At 49.3% G+C, this 22,673-nt stretch overlaps 1 protein-coding gene across 1 annotated transcript in view; it reads right to left on the minus strand.

Annotated features, from left to right (window-relative positions):
- Positions 1-201: 201 nt before the first annotated feature.
- The window catches only part of Cdh26 (cadherin 26), a 52,295-nt gene continuing 29,823 nt past the window's right edge, over positions 202-22,673 (minus strand). The window contains exons 9-15 of the mRNA XM_057781047.1: positions 22,068-22,210; positions 19,158-19,403; positions 16,920-17,135; positions 16,276-16,406; positions 13,985-14,062; positions 6,158-6,232; positions 202-1,045 (exon numbers count right to left, since the gene is read on the minus strand). Of these exons, the coding sequence (XP_057637030.1) occupies positions 842-1,045; positions 6,158-6,232; positions 13,985-14,062; positions 16,276-16,406; positions 16,920-17,135; positions 19,158-19,403; positions 22,068-22,210 (1,093 nt within the window). The 3' untranslated portion in view covers positions 202-841. The remainder of the gene's footprint in view (positions 1,046-6,157; positions 6,233-13,984; positions 14,063-16,275; positions 16,407-16,919; positions 17,136-19,157; positions 19,404-22,067; positions 22,211-22,673) is intronic.

Consider the following 22,673-nt stretch of genomic DNA (forward strand, 5'->3'; position numbering starts at 1 on the left):
ATGATTTTAAGCTTAATTATTTTTCTCAAAATGACATAGCTGGCTAATCAAAGCATGGAAAGGACTGTTATCTTTTTCAAAATCACCGAAAGTACTCATTACATACACTCTAGAAAACTCTTCTCGTTTATTAGCTTTCTCCACTTAAAAGGAAGCAGAATGACAATCACAGAAACGTAAATAATCTTTTAAAAACCCATTTTCATCTCCCCCCAGAATCTCAGCAAACAGCCAGGTAACCCATGGGTTGTAATTTCACTCTCCATCAGAGGTGGGTCACCAGCAGAAGCAAAGAACACATGATTTGATTTACGCCTTTCAAGAAAAGGGGACGAATTAAATTTATAAAGCACGCAGCCCACCATTTGGCTTTGCTTCCAGACACTGAGTTGGGATTCACGGCTGAGCCTCAAGCTAGGACCGTGTCTTACATCCTCCCCTCTTACTGTGATGAAACACTCTGACAAAACTAGCTTAAAGGAGGGGGTTTATTCCGGCTCACCGTGCAAGGGTACAGCCCATCATGGCAAGAAGTTAAGGTGGCAGTCACAAGACTATTCACAATAAGGAAGCACAGAGTGATGTATGCTGATGCTCAGCTTGCTTCCTCCACAATCCAGCCAAGGAATGGTGTCACCCACAGTGGACAACTCTTCCAATCTCAGTGAAAACAAGATCATCCCCCACTGGCATGCCAGAGGTACATCCCCCAGATGGCTCCCAAGTGATGGTCAAGTTGGCAACACTAACCATGTGAACTAGGAAGCCATTAAGAATAAAGAACAAAAGGAGGGGTCCATAATGAGTAGCCATCCTCCCAAGTCATGCCCACCACATGCTTTTAGGAAGGAACTCTTGATGCAGAACACATGGCTTCAGATGGAGTAGATTTTAAATTCAAGTAGTCCAGCAACTCAGGAGGGAGGTCCTGCTCCGAGAAGGTCAAAGAGCTGAGGGTCTCAGCTCCGTCACACTCTCCCTCCTCTCTGTAGACATGGGGTGGGTAGCCAGTGTCACCATCCAGAACATCAATAACGTGCAGTTTCTGTGGAGAAGGCAGAGAAGAAGACAATCACTGTATGGGCTCCCAGACAGCACCAGTATCCTCTAGATAGATTTGCGGAAATTCTCTGGATGCTGGTGGGAGAAAAGTCTCAGCCTTACAGACTCAGCTGTGGTGGCCAAGCTGAAGGGAAGCTACTGCCTTCCTCATTACCATTCCAACTCTGATAGTGACCCCCACCCCTGAGACATCTCACCCATTCCTGCTCCCTGGGCACTCATCCTTGGCACAGTCCTCAACCTCCCATGCCCAGGACACTTCCTACTTACAGCTCTTCTGGATCTTCACTTGGGTCAGTGTTCTCTCTCTTTTCACACCTACCATGTTTCGTGTTTGGGGACCCTTCCTAACTCACAAATGTCCTTCCTTTCTGCCCACCCTTCACTGTCTCCATGGAAGAGTGATATCCACTCAGTGTTCCCATAAATATCCTGTCCACTCCCACTGTGTTTGATTTCCCCACATGCACAAGCCACGGTATCAGTCACTCCCTAACAAAGGTAACAGGTGATTCGGCTCTCAGTCTGGGACAACTCCCTGTCATCACAGCCAGGACCAAAATCTCTACCTCACCTTCCCTGGGCAGCTCCACAGAGTCAAACACACAGATGTCACAATAACATCCCCAAGAGTGCCTCCTCTTGCCTTCCAACAACCTTCTCCACTGGAGTTCCTCAACATCATGTCACAGGAGCTGGCACATGGCAATTCTGGGGACAAACTGAGCCCAACCACTGTTGAAAATGAAGATTTTGGTGCAACAAACCAAGCGCCCAAGTCAATACAGTGGCAGAGTGGAGATGTTGGACTCCACCCGCAAGCCCTAAAGTATTTTCTGGCTGGGTCTTCACAGGAAGTTGGTCAACAGACAGACCATATCAGATGGTCCTAGAAGATGCTGGGACACATTTTACTCTGCATGTAGCTACTTTAGCGAATGCCACAATTTCATGAATACTGTTGATTAGCTCACAATACAACTAAAGTTAGTTAAAACATACGATGCATCACAGTGAATGGGTGAGGCATTCCTGGGAAGGCTGTGTGGAGCCCTGAACATGTGAAGCTTTAGCTTGGCTCACACCATGCCACCCCCAACAATGCAACAGTGTGTGGAATTCTTGCATTGTTCACTGCGTCCCCACCTGCCATTCTTCCATACAATGGCTCTGTCCCCCCTTCTCCAATGCCTTGGCCACTACCTATTGCCCATTTCTCCCTCTATTCGCCAGAGCAGATAATACTAGGAGCTGATTAAATCAACTGCGTTCACACTGGGCACCTGAGGGACTTCATTTGCTTTCCCAGGTAGACACAGTGACTGAGTATGACCCACGGATGATAGGCATCAGGAACAGTCACCTCCCATTACCTCTCTTCTGGTCACATGTCTTGGGTTCCTCCTATTGGTAGGATCACACACGGATCAGAGATGCCGGGCCCTTTATCCCGTTTGGAAATTTCCTTTTCTTAAAAACGTTTTTTAGACTCCCATGTACCCCCTCTCCACCCAATCCCCCATCTCCATTCAGGAAGGGGCAGGCCTCCCACGGGCTTGCACAAGGCATGGCACATCAGAAATTTCCTTCCTTGTAGCTCAACTGTGATATGAGCAAGAAGTACAATCTTCATGTTGTTGTGCTGACAGGAGGCAGCTACTCTAATTCCTTCCTCCCGTTTTCCACACATCCCCGCGTCTCTCCAACCCCCATACTCTCACCCACCCTCCAAATAAGACCAGACATATTTCCCTGGACTAACTGGATTTCCCTCAAGTCTCCTCAATATCAGCTCTAAGTCCCCAGGGACAGTCAAATCCCAAGCAAGGCAGCTCTCCCACCTGATCAGACGCATCTTCCTACCCCATCTGTATGTCTCTCTGCACAGCCCCACCCTTCCTGCCTCGGGTTTCAGCTTTGTTGAGCCACTGGCTTCCTCTCCTCCTGGCCTCTACTCTTCTTCTCCATGAATGAGGGTCTCGGCTGCCAACCTCCTGTCTGGAAGCTCCAGGGCCCAGACGTCCCTCTAGCAGCATTGCCTGGCTTTTTCTCCTTGAGTCACTTAATATGTGTTTACTGGGTAGGTGTGGGCAGGTGGACAGACACCTAGGGCTATAGGTGGATGGACAGTAGAGAGAGGGGTGATAGAGAGATGAAGGGAGGGAGAGAGGTAAAGATGGAAGGACAGACAAATGGTGATATGACTGGAGAGATGTGTGTATACATGTATTATGAATTACACATGCATGGAAGGATGGGCAGATGGAGGGATGGATGGACAGACGGATGGAAAGCAAAGAGAGAGGGATGGCTAGATAGCAAAGAGGTGAAGGGATGCAGGGGTGTAAGAAGAGCTTCAATCTATTTACTGGATTCTAGGAGGGTGCTATCTGAAATGAGCCACTTCCGTCAGTTATAGAGGGAAAGGATCTAGCGGGATTTCTTAACCTGTTGTTATCTTTAAAGGGACTCCTGACACCTTGTGTGGAGGACAAAAGCAGTTGGAGCACAGAGGCTCAGAGCCTGGACAGGTGAAGCTGTGGAGCCTTGAGGACCCCATGCCCGTGTTCTCCTAACAGCAGCATCATTTGGTGCATTTGGTGCACTCTGCTGTCAGCCAGATGCTCTCTAGCTCCGTCTCACAGGAGAGTGGAAACCCAGCCTCCGCTGTGCATGGAATGTGGTGCCCACAGACAGGAGTGGATCCCACACACCAGCGCTGTGACTTGAGGGTTGTGGCCTCCACCCTGCCGCCATCCACTCCGTGCCTGGGTAGTGGTGAGGAAAGGACTCTCTCATAGCTAAGAGGTGAATGCCCAAACCTGGCCCAGATGTTAGGAGTCCAGTCATGTCCTTTGGGCAAAGCTAAATAGATAATTCATGACAAACCTGGTGTGCACACAGCAAAACAGAATCAGCAGCAGGGGCTGTGCCTCAAGAATTCAACTTCAAACCCCCAAGGCTGGCGGCCAAGCAGCAGGGTTCTGCACCCTGATTCAGCAATTCCAGAGTCCCTTAAGATCAATAATTCATCACAAACCACCAACTAAGTCTGAAGGCTCGGGAGGGAAAGAACCGCTCTTCTCATCTGGGTGTTTGATTTTTTTTTTTTTCTTTCTTTCTTTTCTTCTCACACCATGGAACTCGGGGCTTAAGTTGTAGTGCACTAAGCTGCTTGTCTCATTGGTACAAAGAGGAGGGAGCTTCTTTACTGGAATTCAACCTTCTCCTGCCTCCATACATGAGACCTGTGCCCTGTCTGAGCTGCCCACATGACCCCAGCTAGGTGTGTGCACACATGAAAATGGGCACTGATGTCATGGTCACCAGGAGATGTGTGTGCTAGCACAGTCTCTGGCCATGGGGTAGAACTGGCCGGCATCCTTCATGGATAGGAAGTTCAGGCTTTGCTGATATCACTCAATAGCCAGGTGGGCTAGCCTGGACTCTGTGGCCTATAGTCTATCCCCAAATCAATTCCTGTCTCTCTGTCACCAGGAGGAGACAGTGGCCTATGGCCCAGATATAGCTCTGCCTTCATAGCTCAACAAGGTGAGAGAGTTGATGGCCTGTGCCAAGCCTCAGCTCTATAACGTGGATGACTCAGTGGTCTAGCCCCAGCTCTGCCTTCACAGCTCTGCCACGTGGGTGGATGATACAGTGGTCTAGCCCCTGCTCTGCCTTCACAGCTCTGCCACGTGGGTGGATGATACAGTGGTCTAGCCCCAGCTCTGCCTTCATAGCTCTGCCACATGGGTGGATGATACAGTGGTCTAGCCCCTGCTCTGCCTTCATAGCTCTGCCATGTGGAGTAGCTTCCCTGGGCCTTGGTTTTTAGGCCCACCTTCCTCCTGGAGCTTTGGTGACAAATCTGTCTTTCATTGATTATTCCTCTTGGACTCAAAAGTCTACTGAAGTAAATGAAGTTCAGGGGTGGGACTACTGAGCTGTGACTGGATCCTGAAAACTCCACCCTTACCAAAGGGAAGTGATTGGAATGATGGAAGGTAGGGTCTGGTTGGAGGAAGTGGGCCCCTGGGGCTGTGTCATCGTAGGCTCTCTCTTGCCCTGGCCTCTCTCTGTTATTCTGTACCACTCACAGCAGCCTTGAGTTGGTCAGCTTTGCTGTGCCAATGTGTCCCCACTGTTGTGATGTTCAAACCACAGGCTCACAGTAAGGGAGGCAGCCAACACGGGCTGAAGCCTCTGAAGCAGAGAAAAATAAAAGCCCTTCCTCTCCTCAGAGTTTTTCTCTGTCAGGTATTTTACCAGAGATGGAAATCTGGCACTCTTTGAGGGTATAGGATTCCATCATAGAAGTTCTAGTCTGAAGAGAGGGGAGGGGGCAAAAAAGAGGGTAGAGCAAGGAAGGAAGGAGGGGAAGGGAAGGAGACAGAGATAGAGACAGAAAGAGAGAGAGGGAGAGAGGGAGGGAGGGAGAGGAATGGATGTAAGAGGGTGTAGAAAACGGCTCCTCAAGAATATTCCTCCCAGTGATCAGGGCCTGAGAACAGGTCTTGGAGCCCAGATCTGGACACAAAGTCTCCCCTCTCAGGAGCCTGGTGGATCTGCTTATGGTGTATTCCAGCAGCTACCAGGCATTGTCCACATGGCAGATCTCACAGGCAGAAAGTCTATGGCAGCTACAGAGATCTAAAACTTACCTGGTGAAGTGCAAAGGCCCCAACACTGGGAGACCCTGGCAGAGCCCCTATATCTAAACACCGTCCAGGGTCACGGTGCCCTGCAGCCCTGTCCCTTGTCCACTCTGGCACCATAGATGGAGATGCCAGGGGTATCATGAGGGTTCACAAGACAAGATCTCATAAGCTAAGCCCAGAGGCTCTGTTGAACATCCCAGGTCCATAGCACCATTAGGGTTCACAAGACAAGAGTCCCAGCACCTTGGATGTGAGGTTCCGATGAAGCTTGCAATAAACTTCTGTGGTTTAAGCCACCAGGCTATGACACCATTGTGCTACAGCAGTCTTTGTTGACTCTTACAGTGGTTTAGGAGAGAACATCCCCAGTCGGACTTGGAGCAAGGTAGGAAAGAGGAGGGATTACAGCCAGTGCAAAGACAAAAAGAACCTACCTGATTCCAGGTCTCTATCACCCTTCCCTCCATCAGGGGCAGGGGGCATCTGGGCACCAAGCGATCCAGATAGACCTGCAAAATGAACCAGAAGCCTCTAGCCTGAGGAGCGACTGGCCACACAGCTCCCTGCACCAATGCCCTGCCCTTAGCACAGGTTCAACACCGAGGGAGAACCAGGCCAAAGACAAGGGACTTACACTTCCCTGTGTGCTGGGAGGAGGGAGGTCCTGCAAGCAGCATTGCTGGGTAGAAACACGTTCACAGGAAAAGTGACTGGAATCCACCTGTTAGCAGCATTAAGGTCTCCTCTACAAACCCCATTCCTTGAGGACCTTTGTGTGCTCCCCAATCCTTGTTTATAATTTACCCCTTAGCCTTGCCCATGACCAGCCCAGGTCACTCTCTAAGGTGGGAACACAGGCGTTCCCTGTGTTGATGCACCCATCTGACCTCTCAGGGTTGCCACAGAGGAAGTGACCAGAGGGAGGGAGCAGGTTGACCATGTGCCAGAAGCCGCATGGAGGCCAGCCAGGTGCTGGGAGCCTGGCTGTCAAACACACTTACGCCCTGTTCAGACCACGCATGTGCTAGGCTAGTTACCTGAGAGTGGCAGAAACGCGAAGAATCATGGATGACAGAGGGGAGAAGAGGGCCCTTCACCTAGCCAGAGCCAGGGAGACTTCTTAGGGCAAGGAGAAATGTGAGGGGGGAATGGAAGCACCGCAGGGCAGGCATTTCTGGGTGGAAGGGCAGTAAAGGCCCCAAGGCAGGAGGGATGTTGATGGGTCCTCACGGAGGTGAGGCAGGGGACCCCGGCAAGCAGCACTGAGGAGGGGAAGGACAGGGCAGAGGCCAGGAGATGGAGGATGTCACAGGGCAAGGGCAAGCCACTGGGGTTGTAAACTGGAAGTGGCCTGCTGGCTCGTGCCTATAAAGGACTTGTGGCATGCTGTGGCTAAGTTGACCTATGACCATCTTGAGCTTTGAGACACCCAATCCCAAATGACATACATAAAGATGATAATGCCCAGGCCAATTTTACATATCCTTGATGACATATATATACATGTATATACACACACAGATACATACACAAAACCTGGACAGACCTGTCTCAGTACACAGACCCTTACAGATGAGCATACACAGCAGCTAGTAGCATGCTCGCCGCACCAAGACTGATCGAACTAAACACATCCAACAACAGAGACAAAACATGGGCTGCCCCCCACAGTCCTGGGTACACTGCCTGCCTGTTCCCAGGGCTGGGAGCACTTGATTGGAATGGCACCATTGCTTAGTGTCCTCAGTTTACCCCCACGTGCTTCTCTGAGGAGACTCCTTCAGACTCAAGCTCTGGGGCTGGAGGGAAGGCTCAGGGGTTAAAGCACTTGCCAAGCAAGGAAGCAATGAGAGTTCAAATCTCCAGAACTTGTGTGAATTCTGTGTGTGGACGGCAGTCTGCCCATACTTATAGCTTCAAAGGGCAGAGACAGGGCATCCCCAGAGCAAGGGGACTAGCAAGGATAGCTAGGCCAGTGAGCTCTGGGTTGACAGAAAGACCCAGCCTTAAGAGTTAGGCGGAAAAGTGATAGAGGTTGATTCTGGACATCAACAGATGTCCACAGGCATGTGCATACCAGAGCACGTGTGCACATGCACACACACACACACACTCAAAGAAGGGGAGGAATGCAGGTTTTGTATAACATAGAACCACAGGTTATCATATGTCTTTTCTAATCCAGTCAGAAGTCAGTGTGGCTTCTTCTTAAAGAAGACTCATGCTAGTTTTGCCTTGAGTCGCTTAGCATCCTAACACCATGCTACAGGAGAGTCCCCTGCAGCCAGGACAGTGCCCTCTCCTGACTCGGCACCTCTCTGCTCTTAGCCACTGGCCATGGACCATGTCTCTAGGCCTGTGACTGCTCAACACTTCAACAAAAGGAGTTTAATTTCATCTCAGGTGTTTGTAGATCATTTCAGTTGTGCTCTATAAGGTTACTTTTGCATTATAACAGAAGGTGATCCTCACCATTTTGAACCCTATCTAGGATGCCACACCAACTGGCTTTCATGAAACTTGAATTAGGATTTTTTTTCCATGTCTAATGAATCAAAGAGAATTTTCCGAGGATGACCAAAGCTGTTTAAATACTGATGATAGTTGGGATGATTCCATGAACATATCAAACATTTCTTGATGTTCAAAAGGCAATTTCCAATGAGAGAAGAATTGCGTATTAGGAAGTATACTTCTGCAACTTCACCCCAGCACCCACATTTCTTTGGTATGATTCAAGAGAATCATTATTTGAATCCATCCCTCTGGTCAATAAGTGTGAGTTATGTCGATACCCCATCACGGAAAGGCTTTAAAGCATCCACTTAACTGTCTTATTAAGAATGGATGCTTGGTGGATTTCAGTGGGAAAGAAGGAATCTGCTACCACAGGGGCTCAGAGCAGGAATAGATCGGGTGGTCTCTCCCATCTACTCCATCTCCAGCAGCTCGAGGTCTCAAAACACCTGTCAGTGCAAAGACAAGCGCAGATACACTTCTGCTGGAGCAAGCATGCAGCAATGCAGCAGCCAAAATGAATTTGCAGGCACTGATGCCTGTGGGCCTTCCCATCCTTAGAAACTTGTGGTTTAATTGTGTGTTTTGGGTATGTGAATGAAGGCATGTCTCTGGTACATACATGTCTCTGGTACATGCATGTATGTGCATGCATGCATGGAAGCTTGAAGTTAGTGTCAATTGTTTGGAGCCATTCTATATTTTTTTTAATCTTCAAATTTTCCTCTGTGTGTGTGTGTGAGTGTGTGTGTGTGCATGTGCGCACACATGCATACAAGCTTTTGTGTGAGTATTGTTCTGTCTAGGCCACAGAGTGTGTATGGAGGTCAGAGGACAACTTGCAGGATCTGATTCTCTCCTACCATTTACTATGGATTCCTGGGATGTAACTGCAGTCATTAGCTTTGGGCAGCAATCACTTTTCTCTGCTGAGCCATCTCCCTGGACTCAATGTTTATTTTTTGATACACAGTCCCTCAGTAAACCTTAAACTCATCAGTTTGGCTAGGACAACAGGCTGTGTGCCTCAGGATGTGCCTATCCCCACTCTCCCCCACACACACTCAGACCTTCATGCTTGCCTGGGCACCTAAAGACTGAGCCATCACCTTCATCCTGTGTCAACCACTTCTGGTCCATGTTCCATATTCTATTCTAGGTATGTTGGGTGTTGACTATATTTTGAACCCACTCTTCTCTCCCAAAACCACCTATATTTTAGTAGTTTTGTACAAGGTAATGTTCATGGCACCATGCACGGCTATACTTACCGGGGTGGAAGATTGGTTTCTCATGCTTCTTGAGAATAATGAACTTTTGTTGATTTCACATAAACCAGAGACAGTGCTAAATGCAAGACTGGGAGTCCTTGAGATGATCCTCACTTCTCTGCTAAAGGGGAGAATCCTATGGACTGCAGTGCAGACATCCACTGTAGAGAGTCCACACGGGGACACTCACAGCTGACAGTCCTCGTGGGGACACTCACCACAGAGAGCCCACATGGGGACACTCACTGTAGAGAGCCCACACATGGGGACACTCACTGTAGAGTCCACACATGGGGACACTCACTGTAGAGCCCACACGGGGACACTCAGAGCAGAGAGCCCACACATGGGGACACTCACTGTAGAGTCCACACACAGGGACACTCACTGTAGAGTCCACACGGGGACACTCACTGTAGAGTCCACACGGGGACACTCACTGTAGAGCCCACACGGGGACACTCAGAGCAGAGAGCCCACACATGGGGACACTCACTGTAGAGTCCACACGGGGACACTCACTGTAGAGCCCACACGGGGACACTCACTGTAGAGCCCACACGGGGACACTCACTGTAGAGAGCCCACACATGGGGACACTCACTGTAGAGAGCCCACACACGGGGACACTCACTGTAGAGCCCACACGGGGACACTCACTGTAGAGCCCACACGGGGACACTCACTGTAGAGCCCACACGGGGACACTCACTGTAGAGTCCACACGGGGACACTCACTGTAGAGTCCACACGGGGACACTCACTGTAGAGTCCACACATGGGGACACTCACTGTAGAGTCCACACATGGGGACACTCACTGTAGAGAGTCCACACATGGGGACACTCACTGTAGAGCCCACACACGGGGACACTCAGAGCAGAAAGTCCACACGGGGACACTCACTGTAGAGTCCACACGGGGACACTCACTGTAGAGCCCACACGGGGACACTCAGAGCAGAGAGTCCACACACGGGGACACTCACTGTAGAGTCCACACGGGGACACTCACTGTAGAGTCCACACGGGGACACTCACAAAGGCTTACACGCTGTGTAGCAATGGGGCATGAGGCTGTCACCCCTGACCTTGCGTTCTCAGACACCTAGTGAGGCACACTGGGTCATGGCCATTACCTCAACATGTGAATGGTCACCTACTCAATCCCTAGAATGCAGGACTGGCCGTGCAGCATGAAGGGTCTGGGTGAACAGAGAAATAGCAAGGTCCTTTGGTTAAAAACTGAGGACTGAGTAGTTGGTAGCAGCATGGGTCTCCAAGTGTGACTCCCGCACAGGCCCTGCGCTGGGCACTGAACAGGCTCCGTGTCTACAATACCAGCCTTGCAGGACTAGGCCAGTGTGACTTCAATGCCCGGACCCTCACTGGGGGATTCTGTACAAAGAACAACATCCTTTATGCTCAGGTGCAGCCTAGGCAACAGTATGATCCTGCACACATCGTGAGTTCTGTCTTAGAAGGCTTCCTCCTTCAAAGAGGCCTGGATCTTCATGCCTTAAATACCTCTCCCTCATAAGCCAAGAAAGTAAACTTTTATTAAAATAGTAACTGGTGAGGTCCAAATGAGATGGGTACCCCAGACTCAAGTTGAGAGAGCGCAATTAGCTAATTGGCTCTGGCATGTGCTGTGGACATATGAGTCATTCTCTGGGGGACCTGGGAGAGTCACAGGTACCCTCACCTTATAGCTTCTTTTGGCTTTAAACCTATTCTATAAAAATCACTTTGCCAAGCAAGGCTGTAAATCTGTAGCTGGCATGCAGGGTAAATACAGACACTGTAGGGTGGGAAACAAGGTCCTGTTTGCCAGCAGCGCAGGCTCATACACATGCTTTAACTTAGAGACTGAGCTCTGGTGCCCTCAGACGGACGCTAGAAAATGCTTCTGTTTGTGGAAGGTCTGAAATGTGTCATCTTTGATAAGGACTATCAAACAACATGTGTGTGTGTGTGAGGGGGGGGGTTATCATGGGTAAATGCCTTCCCAGCATATGGGGTGACAAGTGGCCACCAAGTTTGTTTGTTTTATGTGGATCCTGGGGCTTGATCTCAAGTCCTAAACTTGTACAATTTGCCAGCTGAAATACCTCCATCCCCTCAAACAAGAGCCACCAACACAAGCAATGATAACTGATAGAAAAATGTTGGGATGCACGGTTTTCAGAAGGCACTCCACCTGTGGATTTTCATTATGTGTGTTTGCTGTAAACTCTCTATGAATCTTCTCAAAGGGATCTCTCTCTCTCTCTCTCAAAGGAACTATCTGCCTGTCACTGGGGAGGTGACTGCAGCCAAGAGCAACCATCTGTAACTCGACGGATTCCCGAGAGCAAAAGACACTTTGTCCATGGCAGGATCCCACCAAGGTCCTGGGAGAAATTCTGGTTTTCTCCAAGAAGATCATCTCTTCCCAGCAGGGAGCCAACCAACTACTCTCCTCGCTCAGGTCCTCAGAGGCAAGGAAACAGAGCAGGAACAGGAGTAGGGGAAGAAGGGCAAAATCACAACAGCTCTGAGAAGCCTAAGGGGTGAGACAAGGAGTCCAGAGCATCTGTAGTTGACACAAGTCCCTAAAATCAGTGAGCACATGGAGTTGGTCTAGGAAGGACAGTGACAAATGGATCAGTCCGGATTTAAAAGATCTGATAGAGGTGATGATCTCTGCGGTGGTTTGAATGAGAACAGCCCCCATAGGTTCATAGGGAGTGGCACTATTAGGAGGTGTAGCCTTGTTGGAGGAAGTGTGTCACTGGGGTGTGGGGGGGTGGGGTTTCAGATGCTCAAGCCAGGCCCAGTGTCTCTCTTCCTGCTGCCTGCAGGCGTTGCATAACTCTCAGCTGTTTCTCCAGCACCGCCCACTTGCCGCCATGACCATAATGGACTAAATCTCCGCACCCGTCAGTCAGATCCAATGAAATGTTTTCCTTATAAGTTGCCATGGTCATGGTGTCTCTTCATGGGAATAAAAATCTAACTAACTAAGACAATCTCTGTATTTTAACTTAAACTTTCCAATCAACAAGAAAGCAAAATATCAAAGAAGATCAAGCTGGTGGGCTGGAGAAATACCTCAGTGGAATGCACAAGCGTGAGGGCCTGAGTTCAATCCCGAGCACTGGCATTAGTTAGAAAGCTGGAAGTCGTGGTGTCTGTCTGGCTCCCAGCCCTGGGGAGGTAGGCGGAAAGCAGAGGATCCCTTAGGCTTGCCATCCGGCCAGTTTAGCCTAAATGAGGCTCCAGCCCCAGAGAGAGACCCTGACTCAACAAACAAACAAATATGAGATGGATCCTAAGGAAGGACACCTGAGGTTGACCTCTGGCCTCCAACCACAGTGTACACATGTGCACCCTCAAGCACACAGACACATATCACACACACACACACACACACACACACACACCATAAAGGAAATTTGTGTGAATCTTGACATTGACTTGATGATATCTCCTCTGCCACAGAAGTCAAAGAACCACTCTAGCAAACAGTCCCAAGTGGCTCCTTAGCTCTGAGAACGTGGGCACAGAAGCTGATCTAACCATCATTATAAATGTGCTTATTGTGTGCAGGACCCTGGGAAGGGAACCCAGGGACACCAAAAATTTGCAACCCAAGGGCCTCAGTTTTCTCCCCTGTAAAGTAGGGACCAGTACTTTGGTGGTTTAAATGAAAACGCTCTCCATAGATTTCACCCACTGCTGCTGTTTCGGGGAGGTTATGGCACCTTCAGGAAGGAGCTTTGCAGGAAGAAGTGTGTCACTGGGGTTGGGCTTCAAGAGTTTATATCCTCACCCCACTTTCAGATGCCTCTCTGCTTCCTGTGTATGATCAATGTGTGATCTCTCAGCTCTCAGCACTACCATTCCTCCGTGCCATGATGGACTCTCCTTCTGGGACCTTAAGCCAAACTGAACTCTTCCTTCTGTGAGTTGACTTTGCTCATGGCATCTTATCACAGAAAAGCAACTAATACACACATATTCCCCCCTCCCTGCTGTAGTTCTAGTGTGAACTCAGTGGAACTACACATGCACAGTGCACACCGCAGGTTTAGGCACACCTAGATAATGCCCTAACCTCAGAAACTTCCAGACTAAAGAATGAAAGAGAAAGCAATGTCTTTCCAGAAACCAAGGTTGTAATTATGGTTACAAGTCAGACCGCCCTGACTAGGAGGGCTGATGAACAGGGTAAGCAGAGGCCCTGGTCCTCCCTTAAATTCCACAGCCCAGAGTCAGTTGAAACTTTCAGAATTGGCGGCACCTGCTGCTTAGATAAAGGAAGCTAGGGCGGGCTTGTATGCAGCTCTAAACTGCACTGAACTGAATGGTGAGTAAACCCTTCCCCCTCCAATTCCTTGTCCCAAAACTTCATGACATGTGGGCCGGAGAAGCAGCCAGTGTGTTTCTCCTGCAGAACCAAAAGCAGATAGCATGTACAGAGAAGTTTTACCTTCACATCTGGCTTGGCATGGGCTGCAGCTGCACTGAAGGACAGAGCAGGCATCTGGTCGCCCCCAGTTGGCTGCATCTGTGAAAACCAGAGGAGGAAATACAACTGTGGTCAGAGGGTAGTCATAAAAATCAGCAAAGAACCCTGCAACCTAAAACACAGGACAGCAGGGCTGCCGGGGAAGAGCCTTTTATTCCATATCTCCAGATGATGTGTCTGGGGAGTGGATGTTTTACTGTTTGCCGTTCTCAGTGGCTGGGTAAGCGGGTGAACTTCCTACTGTGCCGGTTTATGTCACATTATCCCATGAGACCCCGGATCTCAAAACCATCATCTCCTAAGGCACCAGCAATGATCCCTGGGGTCTCATCCTATCCTTACTCAGCAAAACTCACCCCAAGAACTTCAGTGTTGATGGGTACCTCAGTGGGGCCACCAGACTCCCCACAAATGGGCAGGCACATGACCCCAGCAATCATCTCAGCAGAAGAATGTGGCAATGTGGGTGAGTGGCATCTTAGATGGAGTCTTTCCCCAAAGAATAGAATGTCCCTGGTGTAGAGGCTGGATTGGCTGGCATGGTCGGGTGAGATGGACAGTCCAACAGGCATACGCATGCTGAAATGGTGTTATGAACCAATGGGGTCAGCTGCCAGAATTTACCGAGTGCCCGTCAGTGCTCTGCTGAGGGCATGACTTTGATTAAATTGTCCAATCAACTGCGAGGGAGTGAAAACATTGACCTTACTTTATGTATGAAAACCCAGGGCCAGGAAAATAACCTAACCGCTGCTCACCAATGTGATTGGTTGGGTCTCAGCTCTCAGAGCACTAAAGATGCTAGTGTAGAACACTGGTTTCTCAGCACTATTTGGGGAAACTTATGGAATCTCTGGGGAGAAAGACATAGCAGGAGCAGGTGGGTCACTGGGGTGGGCTTTTGAGGGCCATAGCATCATTGTGGATTTTGGCCTGCGCTCTCTTACCATGAAGAAGGCATTCCTGTATGCTCCTGTCACCGAGGACCCACTTGCTAGCCACCTTGTGTTCCTCACTGTGATGGGTTAAGTCTCCTGAACCATGACTCAAGAAAAGAAAAAACTACACAAACGAACAACAGCCTGCCTTAAGTTCTTTTCTGTTGAGCGTTTAGTGTCAGTAAAGAATAAGTAACACAGTGCATGTCCAATGACCCGAAAGGACAGGATTTCCTTTTGACATTTTTGCTGCTTCTTATTCAGCCATTCCTAGTTCTCAGTGAAGAGAGACAGGACAGTTCATGATACCATCATCCCATTGCTCATCATCCCCGAGCTGCTACAAGGACAACAACACAAGGCCACATTTCAGCACCATCAGGTGGGAAGATCCAGCATTACTGGTGCTGGCTCCCTGCAGATTGTGGTTGTATTGGGCGCTTCCTTAAGTACTGTCCTTCAACTCAGTACCTGGGGAGCAGACTCCATCCCTTCAGGCCACAGATGGGAATATGAGCTCAAATACACCAAATTAGTAAGAGGTAAAGGCAGAAAGAGAGTTGAACCTTGTCCCTGCAAAACCAGGGGGACGTCTTCTCGCCCTCTGTGTTACAGGAGGATGGAGCAGTAGTTCTGTTACAGGATGACTGACCGTGCCAGACAGAGAAGCTAGCTCACATTTCACCAGCGAGCAAAGCAATGCCACCCAGAAATCCTCAACCTGGCAGAATTGTTTTCTCCTGAGCTTGGTTTCTCACGTCAACACTGGGGACACTGGGCCAGATACTTCTGCGTTGGGTGATATTTGACTATAGCCCTGGCCACAGGCCATTAAGGGCTCATAGTATCTTCTAATTGCGACCATCCAAAGTAGCTCCAGGCATTGCCAAGTGTTCCCTCGGGAAGAACTGAGCATTAGTTGAGAATCACTGGTAGAAAACACAAACGCGTCTGGCTGTGACATGCAATTGTGGAACCAGTGCTTTCTCGTGTGTCACTCAAGCTTGAATTAGGTGTAATGAAATAAGGCCTGAGAGATGACTCAGCAGTGTAGAGCACTGGCTGCTCGTCAGAGGATCCAGGTCCAGTTCCCAGCATGCACACGGCGGCCCCAAACCATCGACTCATAACTCCAGTTCCAGGGGATCCGATACTCTTTTCCGGTCTCTGCAGGGAGTACACATGCCTGGTGTGCAGACATACATGCAGGCGCTCACACACACACATGAAGTAAGTTAATCTATGCAACGTGTGCTCTACGGATTTCTGCTGTTGAAATCGCTGCCATGCAACGCTCGGCTCCACAGTCCCTACCTGGGCTGAGAGGGTTTGGCTCTCCTCGTTGTACACAATCAGCGTCTGGTGGCCATTGTCACTTGGGATGACGCCTCCGAGCCTCTTGGGTCCAAACTCAAAGCGGCACCGCAGCAGGGAAAGCAGAGCGGCTGTGGCAAAACAGGAAGGAGCAAGCTCGCCCCTGTCAGAGGCTTCAGGGAACCAGGTTCCGCTCACATCCACCCAGCAGCCACCTGACAGAGTCACGCTCCATCTAAATCATCTTAGAAGCTGAGCAGCGTGTGGGGCTGCGGTAGATGCTAACACTTCGTGCTGAGCTCACTGTTTAGTATTAACTGGCCAGAAATACTCTTTTTTTTTTTTTTTTTTTTTGGAATAACTAGTGCCCTTATTAACCTTAGTCAAACCCAGGAACCTAGACACCTGTGTACCTCTGTAACCATGGTTACTACAAACATATGCTCACCCTTGGACCCATGTTCCTCTGTGGATTCCATTGTTTACATAATTGCCTGCTGATGGAAACTGAATTCCAGCCAATTAGTGTGTCTGGCAACCTTCAACCTGAACAAACCCAGAGTTCATCCTCCTTCCACCCACGCAGAGCCTGTCCCGCTGTCCGTCCGTCAGTGAGAGGCCCTGAGCTCCCAGGAGGCACTGACCTGCCAGAGCCAGGAGAGCTGCACAGATAGGGGACAGGGCCCACAGCAGAAGCCCCGTGTTGGAGAGAGTCTCGCACTTGGATCCACTAGGACAGGAGCAGACCCTCACGTGGACCGTCTGCCTCTGCGTGAGGCCCTGTCTGTCTCCTATGAATAGAGGCACCAAGTAATCCCCAGGCGGGAGGCTTCTCAGCATCACAAGCTCAGCAGAGCGGCCTGCAAAGGAAGGAAGACATGAATAGGCTCATTGGCTCATGTGCATCTCCTTGCTTCCCCCCAGGACCAAGACTCTGCATGGAAATGGGACAAGATAGAAAATCCAAAATCAGAGAGCACATAGGAAAGAAAAAAGGCCCTTTGTCCCAGGATCTGGGTGGCCTTTTCTGTCAGATTCCATTGATAAAGTCAAATTGCCTACAGATGGGGTGTCTTCCTAAAGACCCCCAAATGAGGATGACAGATAAGCTGTGTTAGATTAGGGCCCAAATGATCCACAGCCTTGAGGTTTTAGCACAAAAAAAAAAAAAAAAAAAAAAAAAAAAAAAAAAAAAAAACAAAAAAAAAAAAAAAACCATTCCTTGTAACTCTACTTTGCAGCTTTATTGACAGAAGTCTGTAACCTTTAAACCTTATTGTAAATTGGGTTATCTGAATAAGCAACTTAGAAAAGCTATAGGATCTGACACTCACAGGACCTCCTACTCATACCCACAGGACCCTGCCTACATCCACAGGATCCTGCCTATACCTACAGGATCCTTGCTACATACACAGGACCTTTGCTACACACATAAGATCCCACCTAACTCAAGGGCCCTGCCTATACCCATAGATACTGCTTATAACCACAGGATCCTGCTTACACCTACAGGATCCTGCTTACACCTACAGGATCCTCGCTAAACACACAGGACCCTTGCTACACACAGGAATCCACCCATCCAACCCACAGGACCCTGCTTACACACACAGGACCCTGCTTACACACACAGGACCCTGTCTACACACACAGGACCCTGCTTATACACACAGGACCCTGTCTACACACACAGGATCCTCCTGCAACCACAGGATCCTGCCTACACCCATATAAATGCACTTAACTGGGACTCTTCCTTCAGAAACCCATACCCACTACTTGGGTATATCTTATACTCGCCCATGAGTCTATTTCTCTCCAAATTGTAATAAACTCCAGCTGCCTTTCAGTCTGGCTCACCCTGAAAGTGTTTTCAGTGGTAAGGTGAAGAATCCTGGGTTTGCATAAATGAAGGTCCCTAGGGGAGAAGGGAATTTCTGTCCATAGCAGTGGAGAGCAAGGCCTCCATCCTTGTAGCTACCCATTATTGCTGCTGGCAAAAGGAGCCATAGGCAACATTAGAGGAGAAATCCCAAGACTAGTTTCACTTCTGATGGCAACCGCAAGTTCACACCCTACCATGGTCGCGCTCAGGTGAACAACTGCAGTGGAGACAGGTCCTCCAGACATAATACACTCATGGGCATCAGGAAACAGAGAGTGCACAGAGTGCAGTGACCCACCAGGGACTTTAGACCTTGGCCCTGGCAATGGGATAAAGTGGGCCAGAGCAGTGGTCTGTCTATGGTGATGAAGGGGTCGCCAGACCCGTACCTGAGATTCCTGCCCCACTATGTTATCTTGGGGACTGGCAGGCTGTGTAAGAGATGCAAGGTTGACTGGGAGTTGTACATCAGGCACAACTGCCTCTCGGTTGCCTAGAGATGCCCTGATGAAAAACTAGCTGCCTCTGACTCATCCTTACCCCTATAAAACCTCAGCTCTCCAAGCTGAACTGGGATGGCGTTCTCTCTTTGGTCTGTCAGCCTCTCTACCCAGGGCAAATAGAGATTCCTTTACATTGTCCCAAGTTCTAGGACTCACAGCAATCATGCACGCTGTTACAGTCACGGCTGCTGTTCTCTACGAGGACAAGGACCGAGATGAGAATTGGAGGACAGCAGGGCACAGACAGTCATTTTCCATGGAGTCAGGAAAGCCATGAGTAACAGCAAGCATGCAATACTCCATCCAGACAAGCTCACCCCAGTCCTTGTGCCCAGAATCCTTTCTGAGACTTGGTAAGTAATCCTGGCTGGCCTCCCACACAGCACACTCTGATCTTTAGGTTCTCCAAGGGTCACCTGAGACTGTGTGCCCCAATGTTCCCACCCTAAATCACTTGTTGCCATCTGTGTTAGCTCCTAACCCGTACAAACCTTCACCCTGCTTCGTCCTCAGCATCCAAGTACCATCTACATCTCTCTGGGCAGAATCCAAGTCAAAAGTAAAGGGGTCAGAGTAGGGGTCCAGATCCGCATCCTCGGCCTCTAAGAGCAGGGGCTGGTTCCCGGCGGACTCGCAGATCTCCAAGTGTCGAGAATGAGACTGGAGAGTCGGAGCGTTGTCATTGATGTCAGACAGGAAAAGCATCAGGGTCCCTGTGCCAGTCAGCGGTGGGAGGCCTTGGAAGGGAGGGCAACCCAGGATAAGAGAGGAGGTTAAAACACAGGAGCAAGAGAATTAAAATGAAGTCGCAAAAACCAGCAGCGTCAACAGCTCCTGAACCAGGAGGGCTTGCAACAATCGCTAGCTCTCTGGAGAGCCAGTCCGTTTTCAGTCAGGGTGTGGCCCTGGTTGGTCAGTCACCCTCCAGTGAACAGACACACAGACACACACGACGAATATACACACAGACACACACGGGCAGCACAAACTGTTCCCGATGGGTTTTTAAAATATAAGAAGAGAACGCGGTCGGGTGTGTAGGGGAGGAGATGGCATCTGAGAGGAGTTGATGGAGGTGAGCATATATGATTGATCAAAATATGGAATTCTCAAAGAAATAATAAAATTGTGACTAAATGAATAAATAAATGAATCACTTAAGAGAAAATCAATCAAGCAGATGAAACCCAGCAGTATCTTAACTGGGAGAAACAGAACCACCTTTTAACCCAGCTTTGAGCCATGGAGCAAACAAAGGCAGGCTGGCCTGGCATCCCTGCTTCTGCCTGTCCTCCTGTGGGGAAGAGGCCTGTGCTGCATCCTCCTTCCTCTGCCTCCCTCTCTATTTGAACTGCGACCCGGGAAGTTGGACAGGAACCTGATTTGCCAGGAAAAAGCTGTAGCCAGTCTCTGCCCTACAAATCCTTCACAGAAACGGCAGAAGAGGGCCAGTTTGCCCAGGAGCAGGAAAGCAGGGGTTCTCCCACCCATCACCCCATCACGACTTGACTGTGAAGACAGGGGTGCACTTCCTGTGAGACAGACCACTCTCCACCCCACTTCTCACACCTGCACTGGGACGACTGCTCCCCCCCCCACTGCTCTTCCAGCCCCCCCCCCCCCCCCGTCTCATTTGTTTTCTGAGAGGGAGCAGGTAGGAGGGCCTTCTGGGCCTGGTCCATCCATTCAGAGAGCCCTCCTTGCGCACACAGGCCTGGTAAATGACCATGCTCAGGTGTGACAAGGACGAATTCACCCACTGAAACATCTGGCCATTTCTCTTCCCATGTCAGGAACCGCCCAGGTCTGTGCTCAGTCTGTTTCTCGTCTATATGAAAAGTCAGACTATCCAGGAAAAGCAACCAAACCCTTGTCGTTATCTTGAGTCATTTGTAGATGAGGTAGCACATACTAGCATATCCTGTCAGTCATGTTACATGAAAAGCGAGTGTCTGTAAAAGGGTAGTATGTGGGATCCCCAGGAAAGATGGGGTCGGTGCAGTTCCTGCCTGTGATGGTGGACCACACAGCCTTATAAGGTGTTGTACTGGGGAAGCTGGTAAAGGGTGCTGGGATGCTGAAACCCCTGTGAATCTGCTCGGTGACTGACTGGTCAGGTATTGGCAGGCTTGGGTGTCACTGAGGGTGGCTCTTCCCTCATAATTCAGCAGCTGACAAAACTGGGTACCGAAACTCTGGACTCTGACCCCAGGTGAAGACACGGCAACCAACCAGAACTGTCTGAAAGACTATGACTACCTGGTAATAATCTACTACAGATCATATTACAAATCTGGTAAAGAGCCTGCCAATCACCGGGGAGAGAACATCCCTCAGGAAAGTGTCTATTTTAGAGACTTTAGGAATAGCATGAAGCCCACTTAAAAGTGGATGTTAGTGGTGACCTCTCTGACCACTGGCCACTCTCCTCACCCCATAGATATGATTTCCTCCTCAATGGGCCCTATGGCTTCTGTCCACTCTCATCCCTTGAGGCCCCTCCCCTACTTCTCTCTAGAACACACTCATTGATCTCTATACTTCAACACATGATCTCTGAGTTATTCTGATAGAAATCACAAGGGCTGGGGAGCACAAGGGAGGGAGGAATGGTATAAATTTATGATGATTTAAAAATCATTTTTTCTGATGAAAATTAGCACTAAAATTAAAATTAAAAACAAGTCATGGCCATCAAGCAACCATCCCCAACCGAATCGTCACACCCGAGAGTTCGGGTTGGCCCGCTTCTCTTCCCTGAACATCAACTAAGGTCTTGCTTCACTGACAGATAATCATGCAAGTGTGTTGGGCAGGCCCATGGTCCTTGGAGCCTGGGCTTTCATCCACAGATGTCTTTAGGTACAATTCTTAATGCTACTTGAAAATGTTCTCAGATGCAGCCTTGTGGGAATCTGGAGAAATGCGCTAAGACGTGTTTTTATATTTTTGGTTGTGAGCCTAGCCTTTAATGGCTGAGCCATCCCTCCAGGCCTAAGACGTGTTTTTAAAACCACTCGTCCTGGTTTATGACAAATGCATCCTGCTCAGTCGCATTTGCTGTGGCTTATGAGCCATCCCAGGTACAGGAAGCTGCTAAATATTTATCACACGTCGTTGGGCTTGACAAAGCGCTACTGCGTTAGCTTTTGAACAGATGAAAATGGCGGGCCTGATGGTAGCTTCCTCGCCGGTTTAATTGTCTCTGCTGAGTGAATACTGCCCCTCTTTCAGCAGAATTGGTCCCTAGCTTACCATTTCAGGAGTTATTATCAAAAATAATCTCCAGCATCAAGGCAAAGTGAAAACAAGGTTTATTTTATAATTTCCTCAGTGATGCTGAAAATGGCCTCCCTTAGAGGCCTGAGTCACCACTGTTCCAGCTTTGCCTCAGTACTCACCACTGTCAACCGCATGGACAAGGATTGTGTAAAAGCTGCCATTCACGTGAGGGGACTCCCGGTCTATTTGCCGCTTGGTGGTGACCGCTCCTGTTTCTTCATCCACGGTCACCCAATCTGCTGGATCGTGAACCAGTTTGTATCTTGTAGAAGGAACACAGACACAACTTTTAAATTTAGAAAACTTTACCAAAAGACAAGTCATGGCCAGGGTGGTGCATACTTGTCATCTGAGCACTTGGGATGTGGAGTCAGGAGGTCATGAGTTCAAGGCCATCTTTAGCTATATAGAGGGTTCAAGACCATGCCTCAAAATATCTTTTTAATGACAAATCAAAATATATCACAGAACTCCTGTGGTGATCTGAATACAAATGGCCTCCTTAGGGTCATAGGTTTGAGTGCTTGGACACCAGGGAGTGTCACTATTTGAAAGGATCAGGAGGGGTGGCTTTGGTGGAGGAAGTGTGTTGCTGGGAGTGGATGTTGAGGCTTCAGAAGCGCAGACAGGCCTAGAGGTTCTCTCTCTTCCAGTGCCTATGGATCCAGAGGTAGAATGGTTAGCTACTTGACCAGCACCATCCTGCCATCATACTTCCTGTCATG

This window comes from Chionomys nivalis, chromosome 9 (genome assembly GCF_950005125.1).
Source record: "Chionomys nivalis chromosome 9, mChiNiv1.1, whole genome shotgun sequence".
In the NCBI taxonomy this organism is placed as follows: domain Eukaryota; kingdom Metazoa; phylum Chordata; class Mammalia; order Rodentia; family Cricetidae; genus Chionomys; species Chionomys nivalis.